This window comes from Lupinus angustifolius, chromosome LG06, assembly GCF_001865875.1.
Source record: "Lupinus angustifolius cultivar Tanjil chromosome LG06, LupAngTanjil_v1.0, whole genome shotgun sequence".
Lineage (NCBI taxonomy): Eukaryota > Viridiplantae > Streptophyta > Magnoliopsida > Fabales > Fabaceae > Lupinus > Lupinus angustifolius.
The window spans coordinates 2158575-2181141 of record NC_032014.1 but is presented as its reverse complement, the minus strand read 5'-3'; the positions used below and the strand labels follow the sequence as shown (position 1 = coordinate 2181141).

General features: G+C 33.2%; 4 protein-coding genes across 4 annotated transcripts in view; all 4 read right to left on the bottom strand.

The window, feature by feature from the left end:
* LOC109349996 (1-aminocyclopropane-1-carboxylate synthase CMA101-like) lies at positions 5171 to 7285 on the bottom strand. Its single transcript, XM_019591094.1, has 3 exons — positions 7008 to 7285; positions 6607 to 6899; positions 5171 to 6454 (listed from the first exon to the last, which is right to left on the bottom strand). Exons 1-3 carry the CDS (start codon positions 7152 to 7154, stop codon positions 5476 to 5478), a joined length of 1419 nt encoding a protein of 472 aa, XP_019446639.1. The 5' UTR covers positions 7155 to 7285; the 3' UTR covers positions 5171 to 5475.
* Positions 14399 to 22567, bottom strand: part of LOC109348824 (galactomannan galactosyltransferase 1-like) — a 66811-nt gene continuing 58642 nt past the window's right edge. The window contains exon 2 of the mRNA XM_019589395.1: positions 14399 to 14647. The gene's annotated coding sequence lies outside the window, so the exon portion shown is untranslated. The remainder of the gene's footprint in view (positions 14648 to 22567) is intronic.
* LOC109348828 (galactomannan galactosyltransferase 1-like) lies at positions 14713 to 17601 on the bottom strand. The gene is made up of 2 exons (XM_019589398.1): positions 16203 to 17601; positions 14713 to 14950 (listed from the first exon to the last, which is right to left on the bottom strand). The coding sequence occupies exon 1, from the start codon at positions 17522 to 17524 to the stop codon at positions 16211 to 16213; it is 1314 nt and encodes a 437-aa protein (XP_019444943.1). The 5' UTR covers positions 17525 to 17601; the 3' UTR covers positions 14713 to 14950; positions 16203 to 16210.
* Positions 20456 to 21373, bottom strand: LOC109348833 (bZIP transcription factor 11-like). Its single transcript, XM_019589408.1, has one exon. The coding sequence runs from the start codon at positions 21211 to 21213 to the stop codon at positions 20710 to 20712; it is 504 nt and encodes a 167-aa protein (XP_019444953.1). The 5' UTR covers positions 21214 to 21373; the 3' UTR covers positions 20456 to 20709.

The following is a 22567-nucleotide window of genomic DNA, read 5'->3' as shown; positions in this document are numbered from 1 at the left end:
CTGCCGAATGATGTATAACCTGGAAAATCAAGTTCATGCATGATCATGGATAATTACATGCGTATGTGCTGAAGTTAAATTAAGCAGTGTACTTTCCTGAGTTGGAGTGCGCAGAAGCGCAACCAATAAATCAGACTTTGTCTTATGCAAAATATGCATTATCGTGGACTAAAATTTTGGAGTTTTTCAAATTAACCTCTTGCTTTGGGATTACTCTACCATACCCTATGTTTTTGTCACATCACCAAGAATGATTTATTGTAAAAGAATACAATTCATATCATATTATATTACTGTAAACTTGGTATTAGTATGAACTTTTTAGAGGACGAATTTCATGTTAATTTTGAATGATAAAGAAATTGATGCATAGCTAATATCATTTTATGATCTCTATTTTCAGCTTAATCTACTAATGATATCCTTATCTTTTATGTAGGAGAAACTTAGTAGGATTAAGGCATGTCTTACAACTTTAAGATTAATTATTGAGTTATTTGTACATTATCACCAATGAAATTCTTATATCGGTAATGATGTTTAAAGTCACACTTTTGTATGGTATAAGTTTACATGACAAATTTCTTTTAATAATAAGTTGATATCACTTAGCTTGTACCTTATGGGAACTGTTATAAGTATATAGTCAATCTATTGCTTCTTAATTTTAACTCTGTTTGTGAACTAAGAAAAAAGAAGAAATAATGTGTCAGCCTTTTTTACCAAGAATTTTCAAGCTTTTTTCCTCCATTGATGACATATTATATTAGAGTGATGACGCTGAGTTGAAATGATGATTGTTGTAACTGGAGTTTGTTCCTAAAATAATGTGATAGTCCTCATTTAGTATTTATATTAAAAGTAAATATCTCGTCATTTTCTCACTTTCGAAGAAAAAAAATAGCTTTAGAGGAGTTCGACAAGGTCATAAAGATTGTGATTTTATCATGATAACGTTACTTACTTGGAGAGTTGTTTATGTTGTCTAGCTTATTTGTAGATCATTTGTCCACTAGAAAAATGAGGAGAAAAAGAAATTTTTTATTTTCGATTTTATTATTAAAAAACAACTTAAAATCAATAGTAGAATAATCTAGATTCAATATCAAGATATTTGTTATTTGTTTACGCACTTCAAGAGGGTTGCTATCATTTTTTTTTAACTCAATGGTAAAATTATCTTATATTTTCGAGAGAGTGAGAAAACTGAAATAATAAACCGCACCAAGAATGGGCAATTATCATACAGGGTGGTTAATTTAATGAGTTCACAATAATGGATGGGGTGCCTTGCAATGGCATCGCATTAAACAAATAAAAAACGACAAACTCCATATATTTTGATTGTGACCAAAATAAAGACAAATCTATAATTGATCAGTTATTCACCGAGAAATCCACATCGAAATGGTCTATCCTAGCAGACCTATGGGACCCGAAATCTGGGTACTAAAATTTATTGTATTCATTATGGGCGGAAGGCATAATTATGAGAAGCAAAGAGCCATGTTCATTTGACCCTTCTTGTCCCCATCAGCAAATTAAGGGCTAGCTCCTTCCATCAGTAAAAAGTGTTTATTGACTTTATTCTATGTATTATTTACTGTTGTTTATTAAAGAAAACTAATTTAAATGAATAGTTTAACAATTAATTATTTTTTATTAATCATATCATAATCGTATCAAGTAAAACACGCAACACACAATTTGTGATGCAACATATCTCAATTTGGAGAGGAAATCCTATTGCAGGTGTTCTATGTTCCCTAGCATGTGCAACATCATGTGAAACCCACATGTCACCCATACCACGTAATCAAAATTGTCACATCCTTCGGAAAAGTTTAAATTAAAAATTCGGGATAAAATCCTAGCTATGGTTTTGCTTTTCAATTATTTGATTCGCGGATGATTTTCACATGTATATAAAGTAATAATTTCATTTTTATCCATCCTAGGACGTGTATAATATAGATTAATAATAGGAATACATATTTTAAAACTAACGTCTATCATACTGTATATAATAATATACTATTTTTCCGGCCACAGAGGAAATAGAAAAACAAGAAACTAACGAACATGGACATAACCGAAAGCTGAATTTGAGCACCAGCAGGCGGCGATAGCCACCCCATATCAGCAGCAACTGTATTAGAACCCAATTCAGCAAGCACACTGAAGCACGTGATAAAGTTTACCAATGAAAATATAATATATTTAAGGAAAATCTCGGTTAAGGTAGTAACTATTTCTTTTATAATTCCTGTAAGTTTCTATATCTAGCAATTAAATTTTTTTTATATATCTGAACAACAATTAAATTATGATTAAAATAAGTTATCATTTTTATATAAACTAATGATTTCAATATTTAATATTATGGTGAATGTAAGATTTCTATGATTTAAACATAATTATTAATTTCTACTTTAATTTATTTTTTGTAATATTTTCAGAACTATATTTTAAATTTAATTTAAGATATTAATATTTGAGCATAAGTTAAAAGCTTAATCATTTAAATTCAAATGAAATCTTCATTCCTTCCATTGTTAATTTTTAAAAATAATTTCAAGACTTCTAATTCAAATCTTTTTCCAGAAACTATTGGTGACTTGTAAAGTAAGATTGAAATAAATTTCAGAATAAAATTAATATCTTCAATATTTAAGATAAATTAAAAACTTAAAGCTTTAGATGTGAATAATATCTTTACTGCATTGGAAATTCCTTATTAATATATTTTTTAATTTTTTAAAGACTATAAATTTGAGTAAAGGTATTCATTGGGTGAGTTGGAAAATGGTGTGTAGGTCAAAAAAGGAAGGGGGTCTTGGGATTAAAAAAATTGCTTGTTTAATTTGTCCTTATTAAGTAAGTGGATGTGGAGACTTCTTTTTCAACGAGAATCCCTTTGGGTAAAAGTTTTGAGATCTAGATATGGCGTAGGGGCAATGGCTATGGGAGGGTTAATGATGTCGAGTGTTTTAAAACGGGGTCGTCGTGGTCGAGAGACCTATGTAGTCTTAGCAATAGAGAGAATGGATACACAATGGGTGGTTTAACGAGGGTGTTCGTAGGAGAGTTGGTTGTGGTCAGTTCATTATGTTTTGGAGAGATCTTTGAGTGGGTGGAAATTGCCTTAAAAATTGGTTTGAAAGATTATTTCAGGTGGCCATGGATAAAGATGCAAGTATTAGCTCCTTGAGAGAGTGAAGGAATGATGTTTGGTGTTGGTCTTTGAATTGGCGAAGGAACTTGCTTTTATGGGAATAAGGAGAAGTCGAAAACCTTCTTAAATTCTTGGAGGATGTGAGACTTGTCCAAGACCTTAATGATGGGTGGCTATGGGTTCATGATAAAGGTGGTTTATATTCAGTTCGAAATGCTTACAAGGTGCTTTAAAATGATGTTACAAATATTAATAATGGTTTCTATAAAAGGTTGTGGGCTTGCAATGTTCCTTCAAAATTGAAATGCTTAGTGCAGAGAATGTTTTCACTTGCCCTTCGTCTTATGGTGTTTGGCAAAAACTCTACTCTTGGTTCGGGCTCTGTTCGGTTATGCCCAATGGTGTTAAGAGCAACTTTCTTGCTCATTGGAATTTGCTTCGGTTGAAAAAAAAGCTTCATCAACAATGGATGTCTATTTGGTCCCTTTGATTGGTTAAAAACAATGTCATTTTTTAGCATTCTACTTTTAATCTAGATGATGTAATATTCTCAATTTATCTTCATTCTTGGAACCTTCTTAATGCTCATATTTCTGGTTTTACTTTCTCCTTTATGGAATGAGTTTGAAGACCTTCTAGCTATCTGAGTTGTATTGTTTAATGTCCTTGTAGACATGAGTACCAGTTGTTTTTCTAACACTCACTATTTTCTTATTTATTAAATGAATTGCTGATAAAAAATTCGAAAATATATTAAAATCTTAAACATTTGAATTTAAATGGTAGCTTGAGTATGAACAATTACAGTGACTTTGAATTTCTAATTTTAATTTTTTTAGTTAAATGGTTTAATTTTTTATAAAGTAATTTTGTTTTATAATTTAAGATTGATTAGAATTATTACGATTTAGATAAAAAAAATATAAAATAATTTACACACAGAGTTAGTTAAGCCTTAAGGGATGCAAACATGGACAAACACATTTATTTATCTTACTTTATTAGTATAAACTAGGGAATTCTGAACTTGAGCTAGTCTGCTGAAATGGCACATGTGACTGAACTGCGTGTGCCAATTTAGTGAATGTGTCAAATTGTGTTAATTATAATAACTGATAAGAATGCTGGTGCCAATCTTAGTATTTTCCTGATTTTTCTTCACCAAACTTACAATTCAATTTTTTTCTCCCCTTAGTAATTTCTTAAAAAGTAGCTCAAACCTAAGAGTTACAGCACATCACAAAGCCACGTACTACATTCAGCTTAATCTTTTTGATACAAAAGAACTTTTTAAATAGGGTTAATTACTCTAAAAAAATAAAGTAAAGTGTTAAAAAATTATTATATTTTTAGATCTCCTATATTTTTTTTATAAGAGAACAGAGTTAAACACAGCAAAGTGATTAACTTTTATTTTTCTTTTTGCAACAACCCCTTTTGCACGCTCTTTTGCTTGTCTAGTTAATGATGAACTGAATATTTTAAAAAGGCTTTCTATAAGTTCAATTTCAACATCTCCCCGACCACAGTTTTTTTACTTGGTTTCCACCACATTGCCCTTTCTTACAGCTGAAGAGAGAGAAAGTTGGAGCTCCCTTGGACAGGGTGTTAATTTCGTAACACTTAAAAACGAATTGAAAAGAATTATATTTACATGTTATACAAAATTTCAATTCAGAAGATATGACAAATATGCACCCAAAAAACAAGAAATAACATGAAAAACACTAAGTATTGACTTTTGGTAGATCTGACCCACTATCCTACTCATACGCCTTGAAAAATGTGTACGAAGGTCGGTTTGTTATGAACGTCGGCAAGCCCAATCCACCGTGTGTGGCCGCTTATCTCGCCGTGCCATATTTTCCGTAAATGTTAGCAATGGGTGTGTTCACACATACATTATTTTTCTTATTAAAAACTATCTACAACTAAGGTATAAACTATAACATGATTTATTTGCAACTATATATGGGACAATAATTCATAGACCATAAACAAATCAGTTGATAATTATACATTTTGAAATTTTAATCAATCACAACAAGATGATTTTTTATAGATGATTGAGATTGAACTCATACACATTAACAAGGCTAATTAAAGCCCACACTTCACGTCCACGAGGACAGAGTGCTCTCTCTTTCGCTACAACTTCATCATGAAAAAATAAATAAAAATTATACTAACTCCACCAAAAATATTCGGGGAGATAAAAAATAATTAAAAGTGAATTGTGCATGGTTTCATATACTTCACACACCAACCATATATGACCACGCTATATCGTTCTCATGAGACTATCGTTCTTCTTGTTCACGATGATTACGAGACGATAGCCGAAAAACCCAACTTGGGAGTGACCTTGTTCTTCTTGAACTCATTTTGCTTTCATTGGCGACATTGATGTCTGCAACAAAGGTGGTTAATCGTGTCATGGCAAGGTTTAGAGTTTCTTCTGTCATGTTAGCAAAACATACACGGAACCAACCTGGCTCACTGCAATGGCAAGAGGAACCAGGTGATATGTTTAACTTAACTTGGTATACAATCTTCTTCCATAACTCCATCTCAGCTTCAAATGTGTTTGAACTGAGAAGGTGTCTCATGTCAACCCAACAAAACAAACCTGCATTGCTCTTAAGACAGCTAATACCGGCTTTCTGTAATCCAGAAATGAGCATTCTCTGGCGTCGTTTGAGTCTCTTTAGATTCTCAGATAAGTAGTATTTGGTGAATTTCTTATCTCCAAGCATGGCTGAGAGGAGGTATTGAGTTTGTGAAGAAACTAAACCAAAGCTTGACATTTTTGTTGCTGCCGCAATAACTTCGTCATTATTAGAGTAGATAGCGCCTACACGAAAACCCGGTAAACCCAAGTCTTTAGAAAGACTATAGACAACATGAACTCTGTTCCAAACTTGAGCAGCGTCGGAGTAAGAATCTTTAAGATAATTTCTTTCCTTTAAGATTTCCATGACACTGATAAAGCTCGCAGAGCTAAAAACTGTCCCGGAATAAATCTCGTCACTTATCAAATGCATGTCTTTGTTGACTTTGATGAAGTCAATGAGAAGGTTCAATTCATTCCGAGACATTGTAGTGCCTAGTGGGTTGGATGGGTTTGTCACCAGCACGCCTTTGACTCTAAGGTTACGCTTCTTTGCTTCTTCACGAGCTTGCTGTAAAGCGGATTCAGTGATTTGGAAGTTATTTGCACTTGTGCATTGTATTGGAACAATCTCAACACCCGTTCGCCATTTAAGATCTCTATCAAATCTGCGCAACAAAAGTGCAAGCAAGATAAGCAAAATGAAAGAATAATAATTAATAATTAAATAATTAACCAATGATGACGACAGATAAGTGCTATTAGAAAAGTAGAATGCAGTGTAGTGTAGACTACAAGTAAAGTTAATTAAATAACTCACCCTGGGTAGTAAGGAGTAGGAAGGAGAAAAGCGTCTCCTTGTTCAGCCAGACAGAACATGAGGGTCTCATTTGCTGAGGTGGAACCTGCTGTGAGAACGATGTGGTTGGGGTCAAAGGTCACCTTGTTTCCTCTAATCTCTGCCATGAAATCTACCAATGCCTTCTTGAATGAAGGGAGGCCATGGTAGTCTTGGAAGAGAGCGAGTTCTCGGAATATGGATTTTCCATCACGTTTGAATCCAGCTACGTCTTGATTCTTAGCGAGCCAAGACTCCAAGATATCAAAAGAAAGCTGCCAAATACAAAAATTCTTCATTAGCCTACCACCTTCTAAAAAACTTATTACTATTACGACATTATATGATAAATAATATTTTTCTTCTGAGATTTAATATCTAACCTGATTCTCTGCAAGACCCATTTGAATGATTCCTTTAGTATTCAAAGCCTCATCATAAGGGTTCTTTTCGTATTCCTCCCATCCAAGGAAGTATGAAGAATCTTGGCCATGAGTGTTGCAAGAGGCTTTACTAGACAACAGTTTCATTTTGGGTTTTGGTTAAGGTTGGGAAATGAATGAAGATGTGGTCTCTTTTAGATTGTTTGTGAAGGACTATATAGCTGATAAGAGTGAGTGAGGAAGGACGATAAGGAAAATCTGAATAAAGTAGTGAAGGATTGATATTTGGATTGAAATGTTGAAGATGAATTTTTGGGTGAAGTAGTGAGGCTGTATTTATATATGCAAAAATCCTATTGGCAAAGAGGGCCACGTGGTATTGCATTCAACACTTTTGACCAAATATGGTAATGAGAGAGTAGGCAAAACCTCTGAAAGAATGTGTTAATTATACAATGTCCACCGCCCCATCCACCTCACGCGAATTCCACGCTCCCGAGTATCACTCACTCAATGTTGGTCAGCTCCTAATATATTATTATCACTTGCTATGGAATGTGTCTTCCACCGGCTACACTCTCGTGTGGGATTTCTATTTTATCTAAACAACATAAGAAATTACGAGTCAGCTTTGTTTTTTATTTGTAGTTTTTTTCTTATAGGTTGGTTAGAATGGAGTGATGCTCAAGTAAAAAAAAACACAAGGAAACAAAAGTCAAATATAACTTTGAAGGGAGAAGAAGGAAGGGGATATTTAAGTGGCGCCGAAACACCATACCGACAGAAAATCTCATGTAAAATGGGTCAGTAGTGACCCACAAGGTCCATGAAGGCTTAATTTGGACCCTAGGCAACAGGGACCACAATGTTCCCTGGTTGCACTAACCTCCATCCTATTTTGTCGGCAATTTACCTCAATCGTCATTTTAACCATGTTTCTCAACTCTTTAATCCTTGTTATTAACCGGCTAGTCACAATTTAATGAGTAGTTGCAAGCTAATAAACTTATTGATTCCTAGTCTATCTTTGGATCTATAGTAGGCACACCAAGTTAATGTTGCTGGTGTCTCTTATATCTGTTAATTATACTCTAATTATACTCTTGCATCTTGAGATTGAGTCACGTAAGCATGTACTTTACAGAATATCATATTGGTTGGTCAAACATTGCTACCACATGCAAGTTGAAGATTTGGTGTGTTTGACCTTCATAATAATTCTTCATTAAAAGGGGAATAGTTTATTTTAATTAAAATTAAAGGGAATCAAATTATGGTCGTAATTTTTTAGAGGTTGGTAGCTAGACTTTAATATAATCCTACAAAATCAATAATTCTAATCAATTGCGAAATGTATCCCGTTCTCCGCCCTTAGTTTCAAGCCACCTGATTTCCTAGTATTCATTTCCATAAGTCATATTCACATGGATTCCGGAATTGAAAGTATCATAGTGAGAGAAAAAATAATCATTCGAACCATAAGTCGATGACCCCTTTTAACACTATATATAGGTAGACATTAGTGAAAGCGTTTGATCAATTTTAGGTAATTAATAAAGTTATTAAAGTGATGGTTAATTAGCTTTACTTTTTAATGGTTAAAAAAGAGTTTGGTGCAAACAAAGCTAACTGGGTTGGTAAGATGGGAACTGGTAACTGCAGATCCAAGATTTACCGCGCTCACTGATTTGCATAGCCCATTTTATTCTCTCTTTTCTCGTTTTCTAATTATTTTCACTTTGTTTTTAAGTTCAACGTTGCTGTGAATGTGAAAGACAGCTAATGAAGCATATAGCTTTATGGCGTTTCGAGGTTGAGGTGGGTCGTCTGGAATAAATCACTGTGAAGTAACCCTAGGGAGAACCTAAAAGCATATATTATTAGAAAATAAATGTATGATGTTATTTAGAGCATAAGGTGTTGGTTTCTGATGTAATTTTTTAATATTACGTGGGACGTCTTGCTAGTTAAGCTCTTCCTTTCATGCTTTCTTTTCCTGCCGCAAAACTTATTCATGATTAAAATTGGAATTTGGTATGAAAATTTTATATGAAAATAGTCCAATTTACTAAACTATGCTTTGAAATATAGATCTGTATAATTTCATAAAAAAGTCAAGATATAATTAGCCAAAAATTATATCAGAATATCAACCTATATAATTGCTTTTTTATAAGCAAATGTATCTCTCACCATATCAATATATAGATAATTGTGTTAGCAAATGAATCTTGATAAGGTGTTTTAAAATAAAAGAAATATCTATTCACTCAAAGTGTAGAGTTTTCTATATTATTAACGTATCATTTATCATTCATAATTAATAATTATTGATTCTTAAAAAATAATATAAATGAATAAAGAATAATATGTTGTGTATAAATCTTTATACCGATAATAGATAAATATTCCCCTATTTCAAAATTTATTATTTTATATATGATTAATTAGAAAGCGATTTGGGCTTTTTTTTAGAGGGGTGAATAATTGAAATACTAATTTGGTTATCAAATTAGAAAGGACCTTTTTTAGGATTAGCTAAGTCTTTTTAACAAGTAATTACTTTTTTTTATACAATCCAGTAATTACTTTGATTTGAAAAGAACGGTAAACGTAATTGACTACGTCGGATAATTTGATTAACAGTGATGATAGGACAGCAGTTATTTATTTCAGTATACATACAGTGCTATCATTCAATTTGTGCATTCAACTAATCAAAATGTTTATATTTGACATTTTGAATTGAGAATGAGTCCCACTAATTATGTCTATTTTATAATACAAAAGGAAGCTGTTGCTGGCTCTCATTTGAGCAGTTAAAAAAGTACAAGAACTTATAAAGCTAGAAGCCATTTTTATTGTCGTCCCTATACAATTAGTAAATGACCAGATTAGATTACTCAAATATAGTGTCAAGTTATTACTAGATAATTATGCTAGCAAATGAGTCTGAACTAAGGTGTTTCAAAATTTATTACTTTACTCAAATAGCTCCGAAAAATAGCTTAATTTAATACTTTGGGTATCAGCTAAGAAATACTCTTCGTGCACACACAAAAATTCAAGCAATTGTTTAATTAAATTTATTCCAACAAGAAAGGATTTTACGTTTCTCTATTAAAATTTAAGTATGTCAAATTATTATATTATTTTCTTTTTTGATAAGACTTAAATTGAAATGTGTTGGTTATCTTATACTTAGTTCCATTTTCAATTATTTAATAATAACACTTCACTTATTCCAAATTTACTTAGTTGGTGAACAAACTTGAACAAAAACAGTTAGTTTTAATTATAAAAAGTTAAATTGAAAATATGAGAGGACCCAATCCAATTAATTTACATATTGAAAGATAAAATTCATTCTAAAATCAAGTCACCTGAGGATATGAGATAGATAAAGTTCAAAAATAAAAATATTAATTAATTCAAAATTTTGTTTAGTAATATTTTAAGCTGGTCATAAGTTTTTTTTTTGAACAATTTTATTTCAACTTTAAAAAATTCGTTTAATGCACGGGATAATTTTATTATGTTTTTAACATTTACATATAATCAATTTCATCTTTTTAGAACCAAAATGTATGCATCCAAGTGGAATGAGCTTGAGTAATTTAAGTATTCCTAAATTTGATTCTAAACTTTTGTGTTGTAAATACTTCTCTTAAACAACATACTTACCAATCATATCACGTCCAATAAAATTATAAGACGTGTTAAAAAACTGCACATAATTTTAATTTTGTTTTCAACTAATTAAATTTTTTATAAATGTCACAATTTTATTGGATAAGAATAGAGTTTGAGACATTCTTGTTACAAGTGATATCTATTCCGTGACAAGTAGCCTCAATCCAACAATTTGATGATTTGAACGGGCTGCTAAAGACAAAAGGTGTCTTAGAAGCATCTTTTCCCTTAATTTTACATTAGCGGTATTTGATTAATGCAAATTAATAACATTGTCCAAAATCACAGACAAACCTAGGGAGAGGTACCCCATTAAATCCTATGCTAGCAAACAACAAGGAATATGGTCTCTCATTTGTGTAGAACAATCTGATTAATGGCATTTAGCTATAGAGGACACAATTCACTGAAGCACTATTATGGTAGCACAAATCTAAAGACATGAAATGAAAGCCCTCGTGTTTGGTATCTGGAAATGTGATAACACCCCCTATATCATTATTAGTAAACATGCCAAAGCATAGTAGTGTTTCTTTTTTCTTCTTCTTTAGAATGGAAATAATAAAAGCGGTAGCCCTCGTTGGTCTTCACTAATCGATTGGTTCCATTTTCCCCCTATAAATTTGAATGTCACTATTAAATGAAGGCTTGTTTTAACCAAGTTAACCAAATTGAATGAGGACAATGTCTCTATTCTCTTGTGTGACTAAAGTTACGTATGAATGAGTTGGTTGAACGGGGAAGTTTTTAAAGAAAGAGGGGCAAATGATACAAGAGGTCACGTGGTTTGTAGTTAAGGGAGGGTTATTAGGACATGTGAAACCCTCGTTTAAATGCCTCCAAAACATAGAGGGAAATGGCCACAGGGACCATTAGAAAATTATCGAGTCCACCATGACAAGTTGACAACTAACATGATGCTCACGTTAGTCCATTCTTCACTCACACTGCCATAGCCCGTGGGTCATATTTGCTCCATTTATTCAATGTTGTAGGGCCCATGACTGTGACCCACCCATTCTCGATGTTCCTCTCTTTCTCCATTATCAGGGTCGGGAAAATCAACAAGTGATTCGGATATAATTTGTTTTTTGAATTTATATGATGAAAAGTACAATGAATTAAATTATTTTATTCTCTTATATATTTCTTTATTCATTATTTAAACATGCATGATACATCACAATAAGTAATAATTATAATACAAAATTGAGAGACAACTTTTGATTTAATAACTACTTTGAAGTATCGCCTTGACGTTTTCTGCGTTGGAGCAGCTGCTGCATTCTTGTATTAGCTTAGCTGAATTTGCTCTAATTTCTGTCTATTAGGCGTGTTGGCTAATTATAAATTGGGTTTGGGTATTATGTTGTTGAATTTTAGTCACTTAACTTATTGGTGATTAAATTCGGTGGTGCTTCACCTGGCGAGTTTTGTATAATACACTATTCTACATTTGTTTTTGCTAAAAACAGTCATTTATATCTTAAACAGTCATCAACTTGAAAGCGTCGGATGATAATCTATTACATTAGTTATCAATTTCTCATTGAGAAATGAGATTTCCATATGAAGACTTAGGCTTAATTCAGTCAGAAAAAATATTAAAACGAAAATAAGAAACTAAATTTTTAATAAGCCTAGCGATGAGAAGCCAGGTTGATATATAAAAGTTAGAAGCAAATATTTGTGAAGTGAACATGAGGGCCACGAATAAGGGTCCTAGTCCGACATAGTACCCTCAATCTAATTGTAATATTGTCCTACCACAGTCATATGTAGGTCACAGACTCACAGTGAGAAACTATCAACATATAAACACGAAGTCAGCGTGGTCTATATATATCGAATTTCGAAAGGTCTCACATTCAAACCAACCTCTTTCAGATAATTATTTGCAATGTCTGTCCAAATTAAATAAGACAAACCCCAGTTAACCTTCACTACTATCCTCCATCCTCATAGGGCCTCGTACAGCCCAACTTGAAAGCGAACGCATCAGGCCCACTCTCATATTTATCATTATGTACGAGTTAATTTTCAGATTCCCACTATCATATTCACTATTATCATTGTCTGAGTTAATGTTACTACCAGTAATACTCTCTCACACTATAGATAAGAACTAACATTCTCAGATTGTGTGGCTGCTGCCCAATATTTATCCCCTCCGATAAGTGTTATTCACAAAAATTAAACTCTTTAACTTTTTAGTTTTTCGAGATCTAACAAAGTTTTACCTCACTAGATTAAAGTTTTGTTGGTTATTTTACAGTGTAAACTGTAAAGTAAGTAGACAAGCATCATTCTTAAAAGAGTAGGATCCACTTACTCCTCATCCTAACAATTAATTCTGTGAACATCTAATGATTTAGATCTAGTCACTAATTGAAACTATTGAATTTCCCTAAAAATGATAGTTAGGAGGAGAAGTGAGTTTAAAAATTTTCGCCTATCACTCTCACTCACACAAAACAACCATATCTCTGCTACCTCCATTCACCCTAGTAATTTAATTCACTCCTCATTCACCCCCGAGAGGAGCCCAGCCCCTATTTTAACCTTCGGCGTTATCATCTACCTCCCAATCTCTCTGAATCTTCATCTTTCTAAAAAAAACAATAAGTGAACTTCAAGATACCTGAAGTCCAAAATGTTGGAAACACCTTACTTCAAACATAAAAACCAAACTATAACCAGCACTTGAATAATGTCTTAAAACTATATACTTCTCAAACTCCGTGGTTTAAGCTTAGAATGTCTGTTGAAAAAAGAAAAACAGATACAAAACAGTATATGCCTAAAAGAAAGAAGCATTCATTTCTTAATATACATATAATAGTAGAAGATCCAAATTCTATGCCTGGTCAGGATAGAAAAGGTAATCCATTTTGCTATAACTTTGTTTATATCATAAATGACGAGGGATTCAATGAATTGATGTAACCAGCCCATTTAACCAAAATATATTTCAGAATTGAGACAAAAAAGCATGGAACATTGATGCAGCAACAGCAGGGAACACTGATGCAGTTCCAGCAGGGAGTTTCTGGATCACAGACGTGCTGAGGTATCACATGAACTTATGTAGCAATGCTAATTACTCTAATTGGTGGAGGATGTTATGGTTCGCGGTGGTCTGGTCTATTTGGTTATTGAGGAATGAGGTTGTGTTTCGGGATATAAAGTTTAGTGTCTTGAATGTTTTGAATTCTATTAAGATTCGTTCTTGAGTTTGGTTTTGTGCTAAGACGGAATGTTATCCGTTGACTTTTGCTAATTGGTGTATGGACCCTTGGTCTTGTATTTTAGCTTCTTTGTGATTTTGTTCATCTTTGTTCTTTGTTTTCTCTTAGGGTTAGCACCCCTTGTGCTCTTAATCCATTTCTCTTGCTTATCAAAAAAAAAAAAAGAATTGAGACAAAAAATGACAACATAACCATGATCCATGATCCCTTACACAATTTGCAACCGTTTTTACAAAACGTCATTGAGATCAACTCTTTCAGATCCAATGATATACTAAACTAGTAAGAGATGTCACTGGCCCTATGTTAATACAAACATGAATAGTAGGGCATGCTTTAAACAGATAAACTATTGATTATTTTCGACTTCCCAAATTTGATTTCAAAATCCTAAAACAAGCGATAGTGTAATTCTAAATGCATGACACTCTACGTCTACTTTTATCACGATGAGCTTCAACAGTTTTAAGCTCAGCTAGCTTAAATCAGATCAATTCATTGTACACGGCTGAGTCGTTCATTGGAAGAGAAATACACTACGTGTATTATTTTTCTGATGATTATTTTTACAAAATAAATACAAGGAAGAAATAAAAGGCTCAGACACGCACAAACACTGTCATCAAGGAACAATAAATTTTCTTTGGTCCTGATCAGAATCGAGAAATGTTGTCTATCATGACAGCCTTCTCTTTATGACTAGTATAAAAAATATATTCATAAATTAAATAGCCAGTCAAAGTTTAAAATGAAAACCCCAAAAAAGATATAGAGAGAATTGCAGGAAGAATGAACTTTGGAGAAAATATACATGGGAGATAGGAGATGATAAAAACCCTAATTCCAATGGACTATAAGCTCTGGATGTTGGAGTGGGTTCGCAAGAACGCATAGGAAGTCTTGTGAGTGAACACAAACCACGTCTCTTTCATTCCTCTTCCTCAACGACTGCTACTGCTCTGTAATTCTATATCAACGTCTTCATTATTATCTGTTTTTTCACTGAAATGGCAAACTATAATCTTTAACATTTAAAATGAGGGAAAAAAAACCTATATTATAGTTAATGTAGGAGTTTTATATATTATCACTATATTATTCAGTATTCATTTTTAATTATTATTGACTCTTCAAAAAAAAATAATATAAATAAATGGCAAATAATAGACTAAATGTGTATAAATCCTTAAAGTGACAGTGTATAGATGTTACACTCTTAAAATACTTCCTCAAGTGTTATTCATGATCTTAATACAACTAATTTCACATAAATTAAGGAATATAACTGAAATAATTAGTGTTATTAGATTGATCATTAACTATATATATTCTTCAAAATGGTGTGTAATTTTTATCGTGTAAGGTTGTTCATCCTATTACCCCATAAATCAAACTTGTACTCAAGCCAATAAGTAACCAAAAATTAATCAGTACATAATAAATAAACTTGATAGTAATTAACATAATTTAATATAACTACGATACCTTAACCTTTGAAAAATACACTGCCATATATATATAAACATTTTAAAATGGGAGTGTCATATAGGGAAGTTAAGGGATAAAATATAGCCGGAGAAGGAGATGGCCAAGGCGTCTACTATTAGCTGGACGTTACATCATTTAATAAGCAGTCAATCTGTGCTTTTGCTAAGTATCCCTAGATTGCTTATATATGAAGGTATAAAGTTTTCATACATAAACCTTGAAGTATTAATAAAAGGTTATATGTTAAGTATATTATTAATAGTACAAGATATTCTCAGGACTTGATTAAGTCAAAATTAAACGTGTAACAATGTTCTTATTGGAGGCTAAAAGGTTGTTATTATGCAGTAGAGGTATGAGATGGTAGTGTTATTGTAAGGATTAGAAAACGTGTCGCAGGCATTGAGTCGTTATCAACACTCTAGGATTAAAAAAGCCTTATTTTGTCAGAATCAAGAGAAAAGGACAAATTAGCAAAGAATAAATGAGACAAATCCCCCAACAACATTAAGCTTATAGGGATTCGATATAATATAATATATCCTCCAATTATGCAACTTATAATATTAAATACTTTTATCAAAACTGACAGATTCCCTTGTTCAAAACCCTTAAGTAATAGCAAGCTGCCACAAAAGATACCTTAAAAGGTAAAAATACTACTTTAAGTGGATTAACTAATCATACAAAGCAATAGCAAGATACAAAATATAGATTTGGAGTTGGTATGAGTGAACAATAATTAAATAGGATTTAAGTAATATACCCGAGTATTCATGATTGCGAAGAGACAGGATAATCAAAAGGTATCTGAGAAACATTATTATACAGTAACTGCGGGTGCATGTAACCATATTTACGCAACACCTGATTATCAGCGAAATTAAGTGCCATATGCATCCCATTCCAACACGCATCACCAGAATACATAGCATTGTGTTTTCCACTACACGGTTGGCACCCCGTAAAGTGCGTCACAAACGGTCTTCTCCAACTTCCTCTTCCATTTCCAGCATCAACCAAATACTCTTCTCTCATTAAACCATAACTTTCACTCACTTTCTCTGCCTGACGCTTCCTCAACCTAGGTACTCTGTTTTCAATCTCATTATATTTATTACTAATGTTTTCAAAAGTTCCCACTATCTCCTGCCAATACCCTTCGAAGTAATACTCACCTTCTAAATAAATCTTATCCGCCCATTTGTCCTTCTCGAATGCAATTAAATAAGCGAGGCCAGTTTGATCGTCTGATTCAGGAAAGAACTTGTCTTTAAACGTGGAACGCAACGTTTGGCCCCACTTCTCGTAATTTGGAGTCTGTGGGCCCATGCTGGCCCACGTATCCATGAAATCCAACGACCACTGACAGTTTCTAATCAAGAACACTCCTGCGTTGAGTCCCGTCCAGCTCCGTTTCTCATGAATTAGGTGGGCCCATCCATGAACTATGAGGTTGTGGTTCTTATAACGATGTAAAGGGAGCTTGAACTCCATGTCGGTGAACAACGCGTCCGAGTCAACCCACCATATCCACTCGGCTTCGGGGTGGGCTATCATCGTGGCCCGAACTACCGGGTATTTGGCCCAATACCCAAACATTTTCGGGTCAAGTAAAGCGTCGTTGTAGAAAATATCATAACCATGCAACCGACAATAATCCACCTTGTTCTTGAAAAATCTCAATAGGAAGTGATCACCGATAGGGTTCTGGCACGGTGATGGTTGAGATCCGGTAACCATGACAATCCTTTCGTCAGCTCCAGCGGCAAAGGAAGGATGATGAAGAAGCCATTCTTTACGCTTCTGGTCCCAGTCGCGAACCGTGTTGTCCATTGTGTAACCTATTTCAGGATCGTCGTAGAAGGTGGTTTTGGGAGGGTCGGAGCGGAAATCAGGGACGGGAAGCGATCCGGTTTTGCTACTGAGCGAAACAGCGTCGTTTTGGGTGAGTGTGGTGTCAAAATTGGGAGGGATAGAGTAGAAACCCCAAACGAGGAGAAGAGCTGAGACTGCTCCTCCGAGGAAGAGACACACATCGGAGAGGGATAGAGAGGATTTGTTGTTTCTGTAAGAGGATTTAGCCATGGTTGAAGAATATATTCATAAATTAAATAACCATTCAAAGTTTAAAATGAAAACACCAAGTACATGTAAATAGAGAGAATTGCAGAAAGAATAAACTTTGGACAAAATATACAAGGGGGAGATTGGAGATGATAAAAAACCCTATTTCCAATGGATTTTAGCCTCTGGATGTTGGAGTGGTTTTGGCCCAAAGAATAGTGTTGGGGGCCTTAAACCAGAGAATTAGAAGGGAAGGGAGTTTTGATTTTGATTGGAATTTTATACAGCCCACAATTGATTAAACACACCCCACCTTCATCATTTTTATCTCCAAATTACCCTTATCCACCCAAAGCACCCTAAAATCCTTCCTCATTCAAGTATATTTAAATCACAAGTTTTATCGTAACATTGTTCACGTGTGTAATTTTTCAAAGAAAAACACAATTATAGATAAGATTATTTGTTCAAGGACAACTAAGATGGAAAAATGATGTTATTATCACGCATGCACCTGCAATCTTTTTAGTTTAAAAATAGAGATTGGGCAATATAGTGAACCATTGATCTGCTAAATATATATATTTTGTAAGTAATAGTCATATATACTAAAGATGAATGATGCTTTAATGTGTAAAAACTTAACATCATTGTTACATATACTTAGAATTTTATTTTATATGGTAACAAGACTCAATAGAATTGATAAATGATTACTTTCTTAAATATGATATTTGGGATTCAGCTTTATCATAAATAAGAAAATGTCTATATTTATTAAGGTTAAACTCATTTCCATAATCTATGTCCGGAAATAAATTAATTATTGAGTGTACCACTTTATGATGATAGTTAAAATAATATTTGTTATAGTGAGATAATATTTGCTTCGGAATTTTGAATATATTACTGTCATGTTATAGAGGAAAATATAAACTATTACATAAAACTTGTTTTTTAAAATAAAAGATTTCATTGATGAAAGGTAGCTTAAACGTTGAGAATAATTCAAGTTTAAAATTTCACTTAACAATAATACTTGAAATTCAAACCTTAAGCAACTTAAAAAAAATGACTCAAACTTTAAGCTAAAACTTTACTCAAAAGTTTCTTAAGAATAAGAATGCGGATGAACTTTGGCTCAATATAATTTGCTGTGACCATTTCTATCGCGATCGTAATGCTTTTTCCACTGCATTCTTATTTGATGCCAAATTCTTTTAATAGTAATAATATTACAATGGCCCAATACAGTATTGGATGCACGTTCCTCTATAATTCCATTCACACTTCATGATCCCACAGGCACTCCATTCCACGATAAACGTAGAAAGTGATGTATTAGGATTTATTAATCAACACTATCATTGTGCTCAAAGCAGTTCTCTATGTAATAACAAAGTGAAGTACCTACTTTGGACTATTTTAAAGCGAAAAACCAATAAGCATGTCAAGCAAAAAAGAACTTGGCTGGAAGATGGGGACGTGGGTGATATTGGCCACGAAACTGTGTTTCTAGGCTATTGTCTTAGTTTACAAATAATGAATTTTTTTATACATACCGGTCTAATGGGCAAGGTCTTCTGTATAGATTTTTGGCTTAATCCTTTTTTATAAATAAGAAGATTGTTAATATATTTTTCTTTAATAAAAATTTCACATCTCTGTGAAATATTACACATTTTATTATTGGTCATCCCAAATTTATTAAAGTTCTAACTGCCCCCCTCCCATTTGCTTTGTTGATCGAATGACAATTTTCGTGGACACAGTGTAATTTGTAGATGAAGAAAGAGAACATAAAACGTACGTAGCCAAGGTAAAGCAGACACCCATACTCTTAAAATATTATTTGCTAAACTCACGATTTGACAAATTGAAAATTGAAATGGGTGTAACCTATACCTAATCCCACTGATTGTGTCTGACCCAATTCTAATTGAATATATTTTAAGTATTAGGGTTTTTATTAGTATATATCAAAGTACCTATCTTGATTGCACTTAAATCTAAAATCAATCACATTCATTTAAAAGTATTAGAATGGATTAAATTCGTACTTTATTTGATAAAAAAAAGTGACGTATTGAATTTCCGGGATTAGCGTAGAAAATTTTAAATTATTTTATATTATCTAATCATAATTTCTTTTTCAAATTGAAGATATTCATTATTAGTATTTCCTCTTATAAAATATAGCTATGATCTATAAGAATATTTATAAAGGATGAGATGATGAGGTAATTAATTTTAACCCATAAAGTCCTGCATTCATATTTCAGAAAATTAAATCTTAAATGAAGAATTTAGAAATCTCACATTTCTTTTCTTTTGCTACAATCCTGCTAAGAATAGATATAAAAAAATACTCATGGTTTCTATTATGTCAAAAGCATTCATTTATACGTTTGCTTTACAAGAAAAGTTAAGAAGAGATAGCTCATTCGGAATTTCGGACATTAACAAAACATTAATTGACCATTGCTTGACTAGTAGTTTGGCATCGAACATTGGCAACTAATAACGACACAATATATATGTATGTTCGCGCTATAAAGGATGACCAAAGACGGTATTGCCCAAAAAGAATTGAATTATATTACATTTGATTATAATGAAGTCCTCGTGTATGTGGTGCACATTTGTGATTTGACTCTAGCTCTCCATGAATCAGAGTAAGTATTATACGAGATTTACTCCGCCATTTACATATTATTATGCCATCGCAACTTTCTTTCTTCTCTTAAATTTCCACCCTTTTTTCGAGGTAGGCATCAGTTTGATTCATTATACACCCATGATTTGGTCTCTGCAGTAAACCTTGAAAGATGAATAAAGAAGTTGTAGCTCAAGGAAGCGATTAATATAATATTTAAGTAGCTTAACTAATAAATAATTGATGAAACACCAAGTAATATTCTACATATTAATAGCAATAATTAAAACCGATAATAACCCTTCTGGTTTTGAAAATAGAAAAGAAACTACGACATTTTCCAAAATCTCTTTCCCGTTTCCCCAAAAAAGAACCGGAAACACCACCCGACATCACCTTTTTGCTACATTTGATAATTTACATAAACAAAATCAAGACGACGTTATTGTCTTCAGAGTATTTAACCGTAGCCTGTACTATTTATGATTAACAATTTAAGTAGTTATTATTTAAGGTTTATTCTGCTGTGAGAATAAGTGAGATTACAACATTACCACGCAGAGGACAAGGGTTGAACTTGTTGGAAAACCATAAATTGGTTTACGTTTGACAGTTTTTGACCGAGCAGGGTTCGTTCGGACCGGAGCCGATCGTTTTCGGTTCGGACGCGGATATAGTGGTTCATCAGGAACTGCAACCGGGTTTTCAATTCCCGGTTTTGGACCCTAAACAAGTTCAACTGGTTACGAAAGTTCTCTAGATGCCTCTGTTTACGCATGCGTGACCTCCGGGCCGATTCCCGGTTCGATATAATTCGCCTCCGCTGACGCTCCTCCACAATGGTCACGCCACGGTTCGAGTCTTCTGATCCCTGTTTTTCTTTGCTATGGGTTTGTTCAAGGATATCAGAGCCGGTGCCTGAAGTAACCGGTTTGGGACTTGTGGATTTGGCTAGAAAAATATCAGGGCAGTCCCATGGCTTGAAACTGCCGTTGAATCCATCAGAGAAAGGGTTTGCAAGCAAAGGATCATTTGCTGAAAGAGCTGACGGCATGGTTGCTTCTAACTAAAGAGGAGTGAAAAGAAAGAGGGAGAAAGGGAAGAAAGGAAGCTTCTCGGCTTAATATTTATGGACATGAGCGTGTGGCACTCTTCTGCAATTATGGATAATTAGGAGGGGTATTTTGGTCAGATAACGTATTTTGTTTTGGAGAACCATAAGCTTGTGGCACTATTCTGCAAACGGTTTCTTATCTGAAGTTAACTAGAGTATTTCATTTTGTTATTTTTGCCTTTAAATTTTTATTTTATTCATACATTAAAATATAATTGACTTCAAATAAGAAATGAGACACTATTAGAGACAAATAATATTTATCCATAAATTTTGGAATCATACTCCTCTCGCACTGAAGTTTACTTTTGATTTGTATATAAAATGTAGAAGTGATACATTATATTATTTATTTCTTTTATTTTTGAGTTATTTTCCTCAATCTCACCCGCTAGCGTATCAGTGTTCGATGATTGAGATTGAGAGGGATGCTGACGTGGGTTTCATAATGACAAGTGTTGTAGACAGTTTTCAATTAATTACTAGGCTAGAGAGTAGAGTCATCAATCTCCGTTAGCACTAAAATATCCAACTAACCGGTTTTTATATTCTAATATGCAAGTGATTTATAGCCAAGCATCTTCAGTTGATTTAAGTATTATGTAAAAAATCACTATGAAATCTATCCAAAAGTTGAAGATTAGGACATGGAAGGCCAACGCTAAATGGGATGACGTGTTACATGTCCCAAAAATATATATGAGAGGGGTCACACCCCAAATATATATATTAGAGGGGCCACACCCCAAATTTAATATGGAGACACAACCTTCATATATATATCACTCATATAGAAATGACAACGAAGCGAATTAGGATTAAATTTGTGTTTACCCAAACTCAAATTCAATTTCAACGAGGTTAAAAAGAATGCGATCATCCCGACCCTATCATATTTCGGGTAACCAGAAGTCGGTGAAACTCGAAAATTAATTTCATAACATGATTATTTTAACCAGAATCTGGTTTTGAAAGGAAAGAAGAAAAACGAAAGAACAAGAGAATTAAAGCCATCAACTTCAAATGAACTTACCAATCATCACCTCCACCATTTACAATAAACAAATAGGATAATATAATCTTAAAAAGAAACACGATACTAAAATTTAATGGAACATAGATACAACTAGAGAAATGGAAAAAATGATCAAATAAATAGAATATGTAAAAAATAATTCAGCCCCATTATAAGGTGTTAGAGTCGGTGCTTGAGACACTCAATATAAGAAATTCAATATAACATGTAGGTTGTTTTAACAAATGAGTTGTTTCAATGTAAGAACTCATGACATGT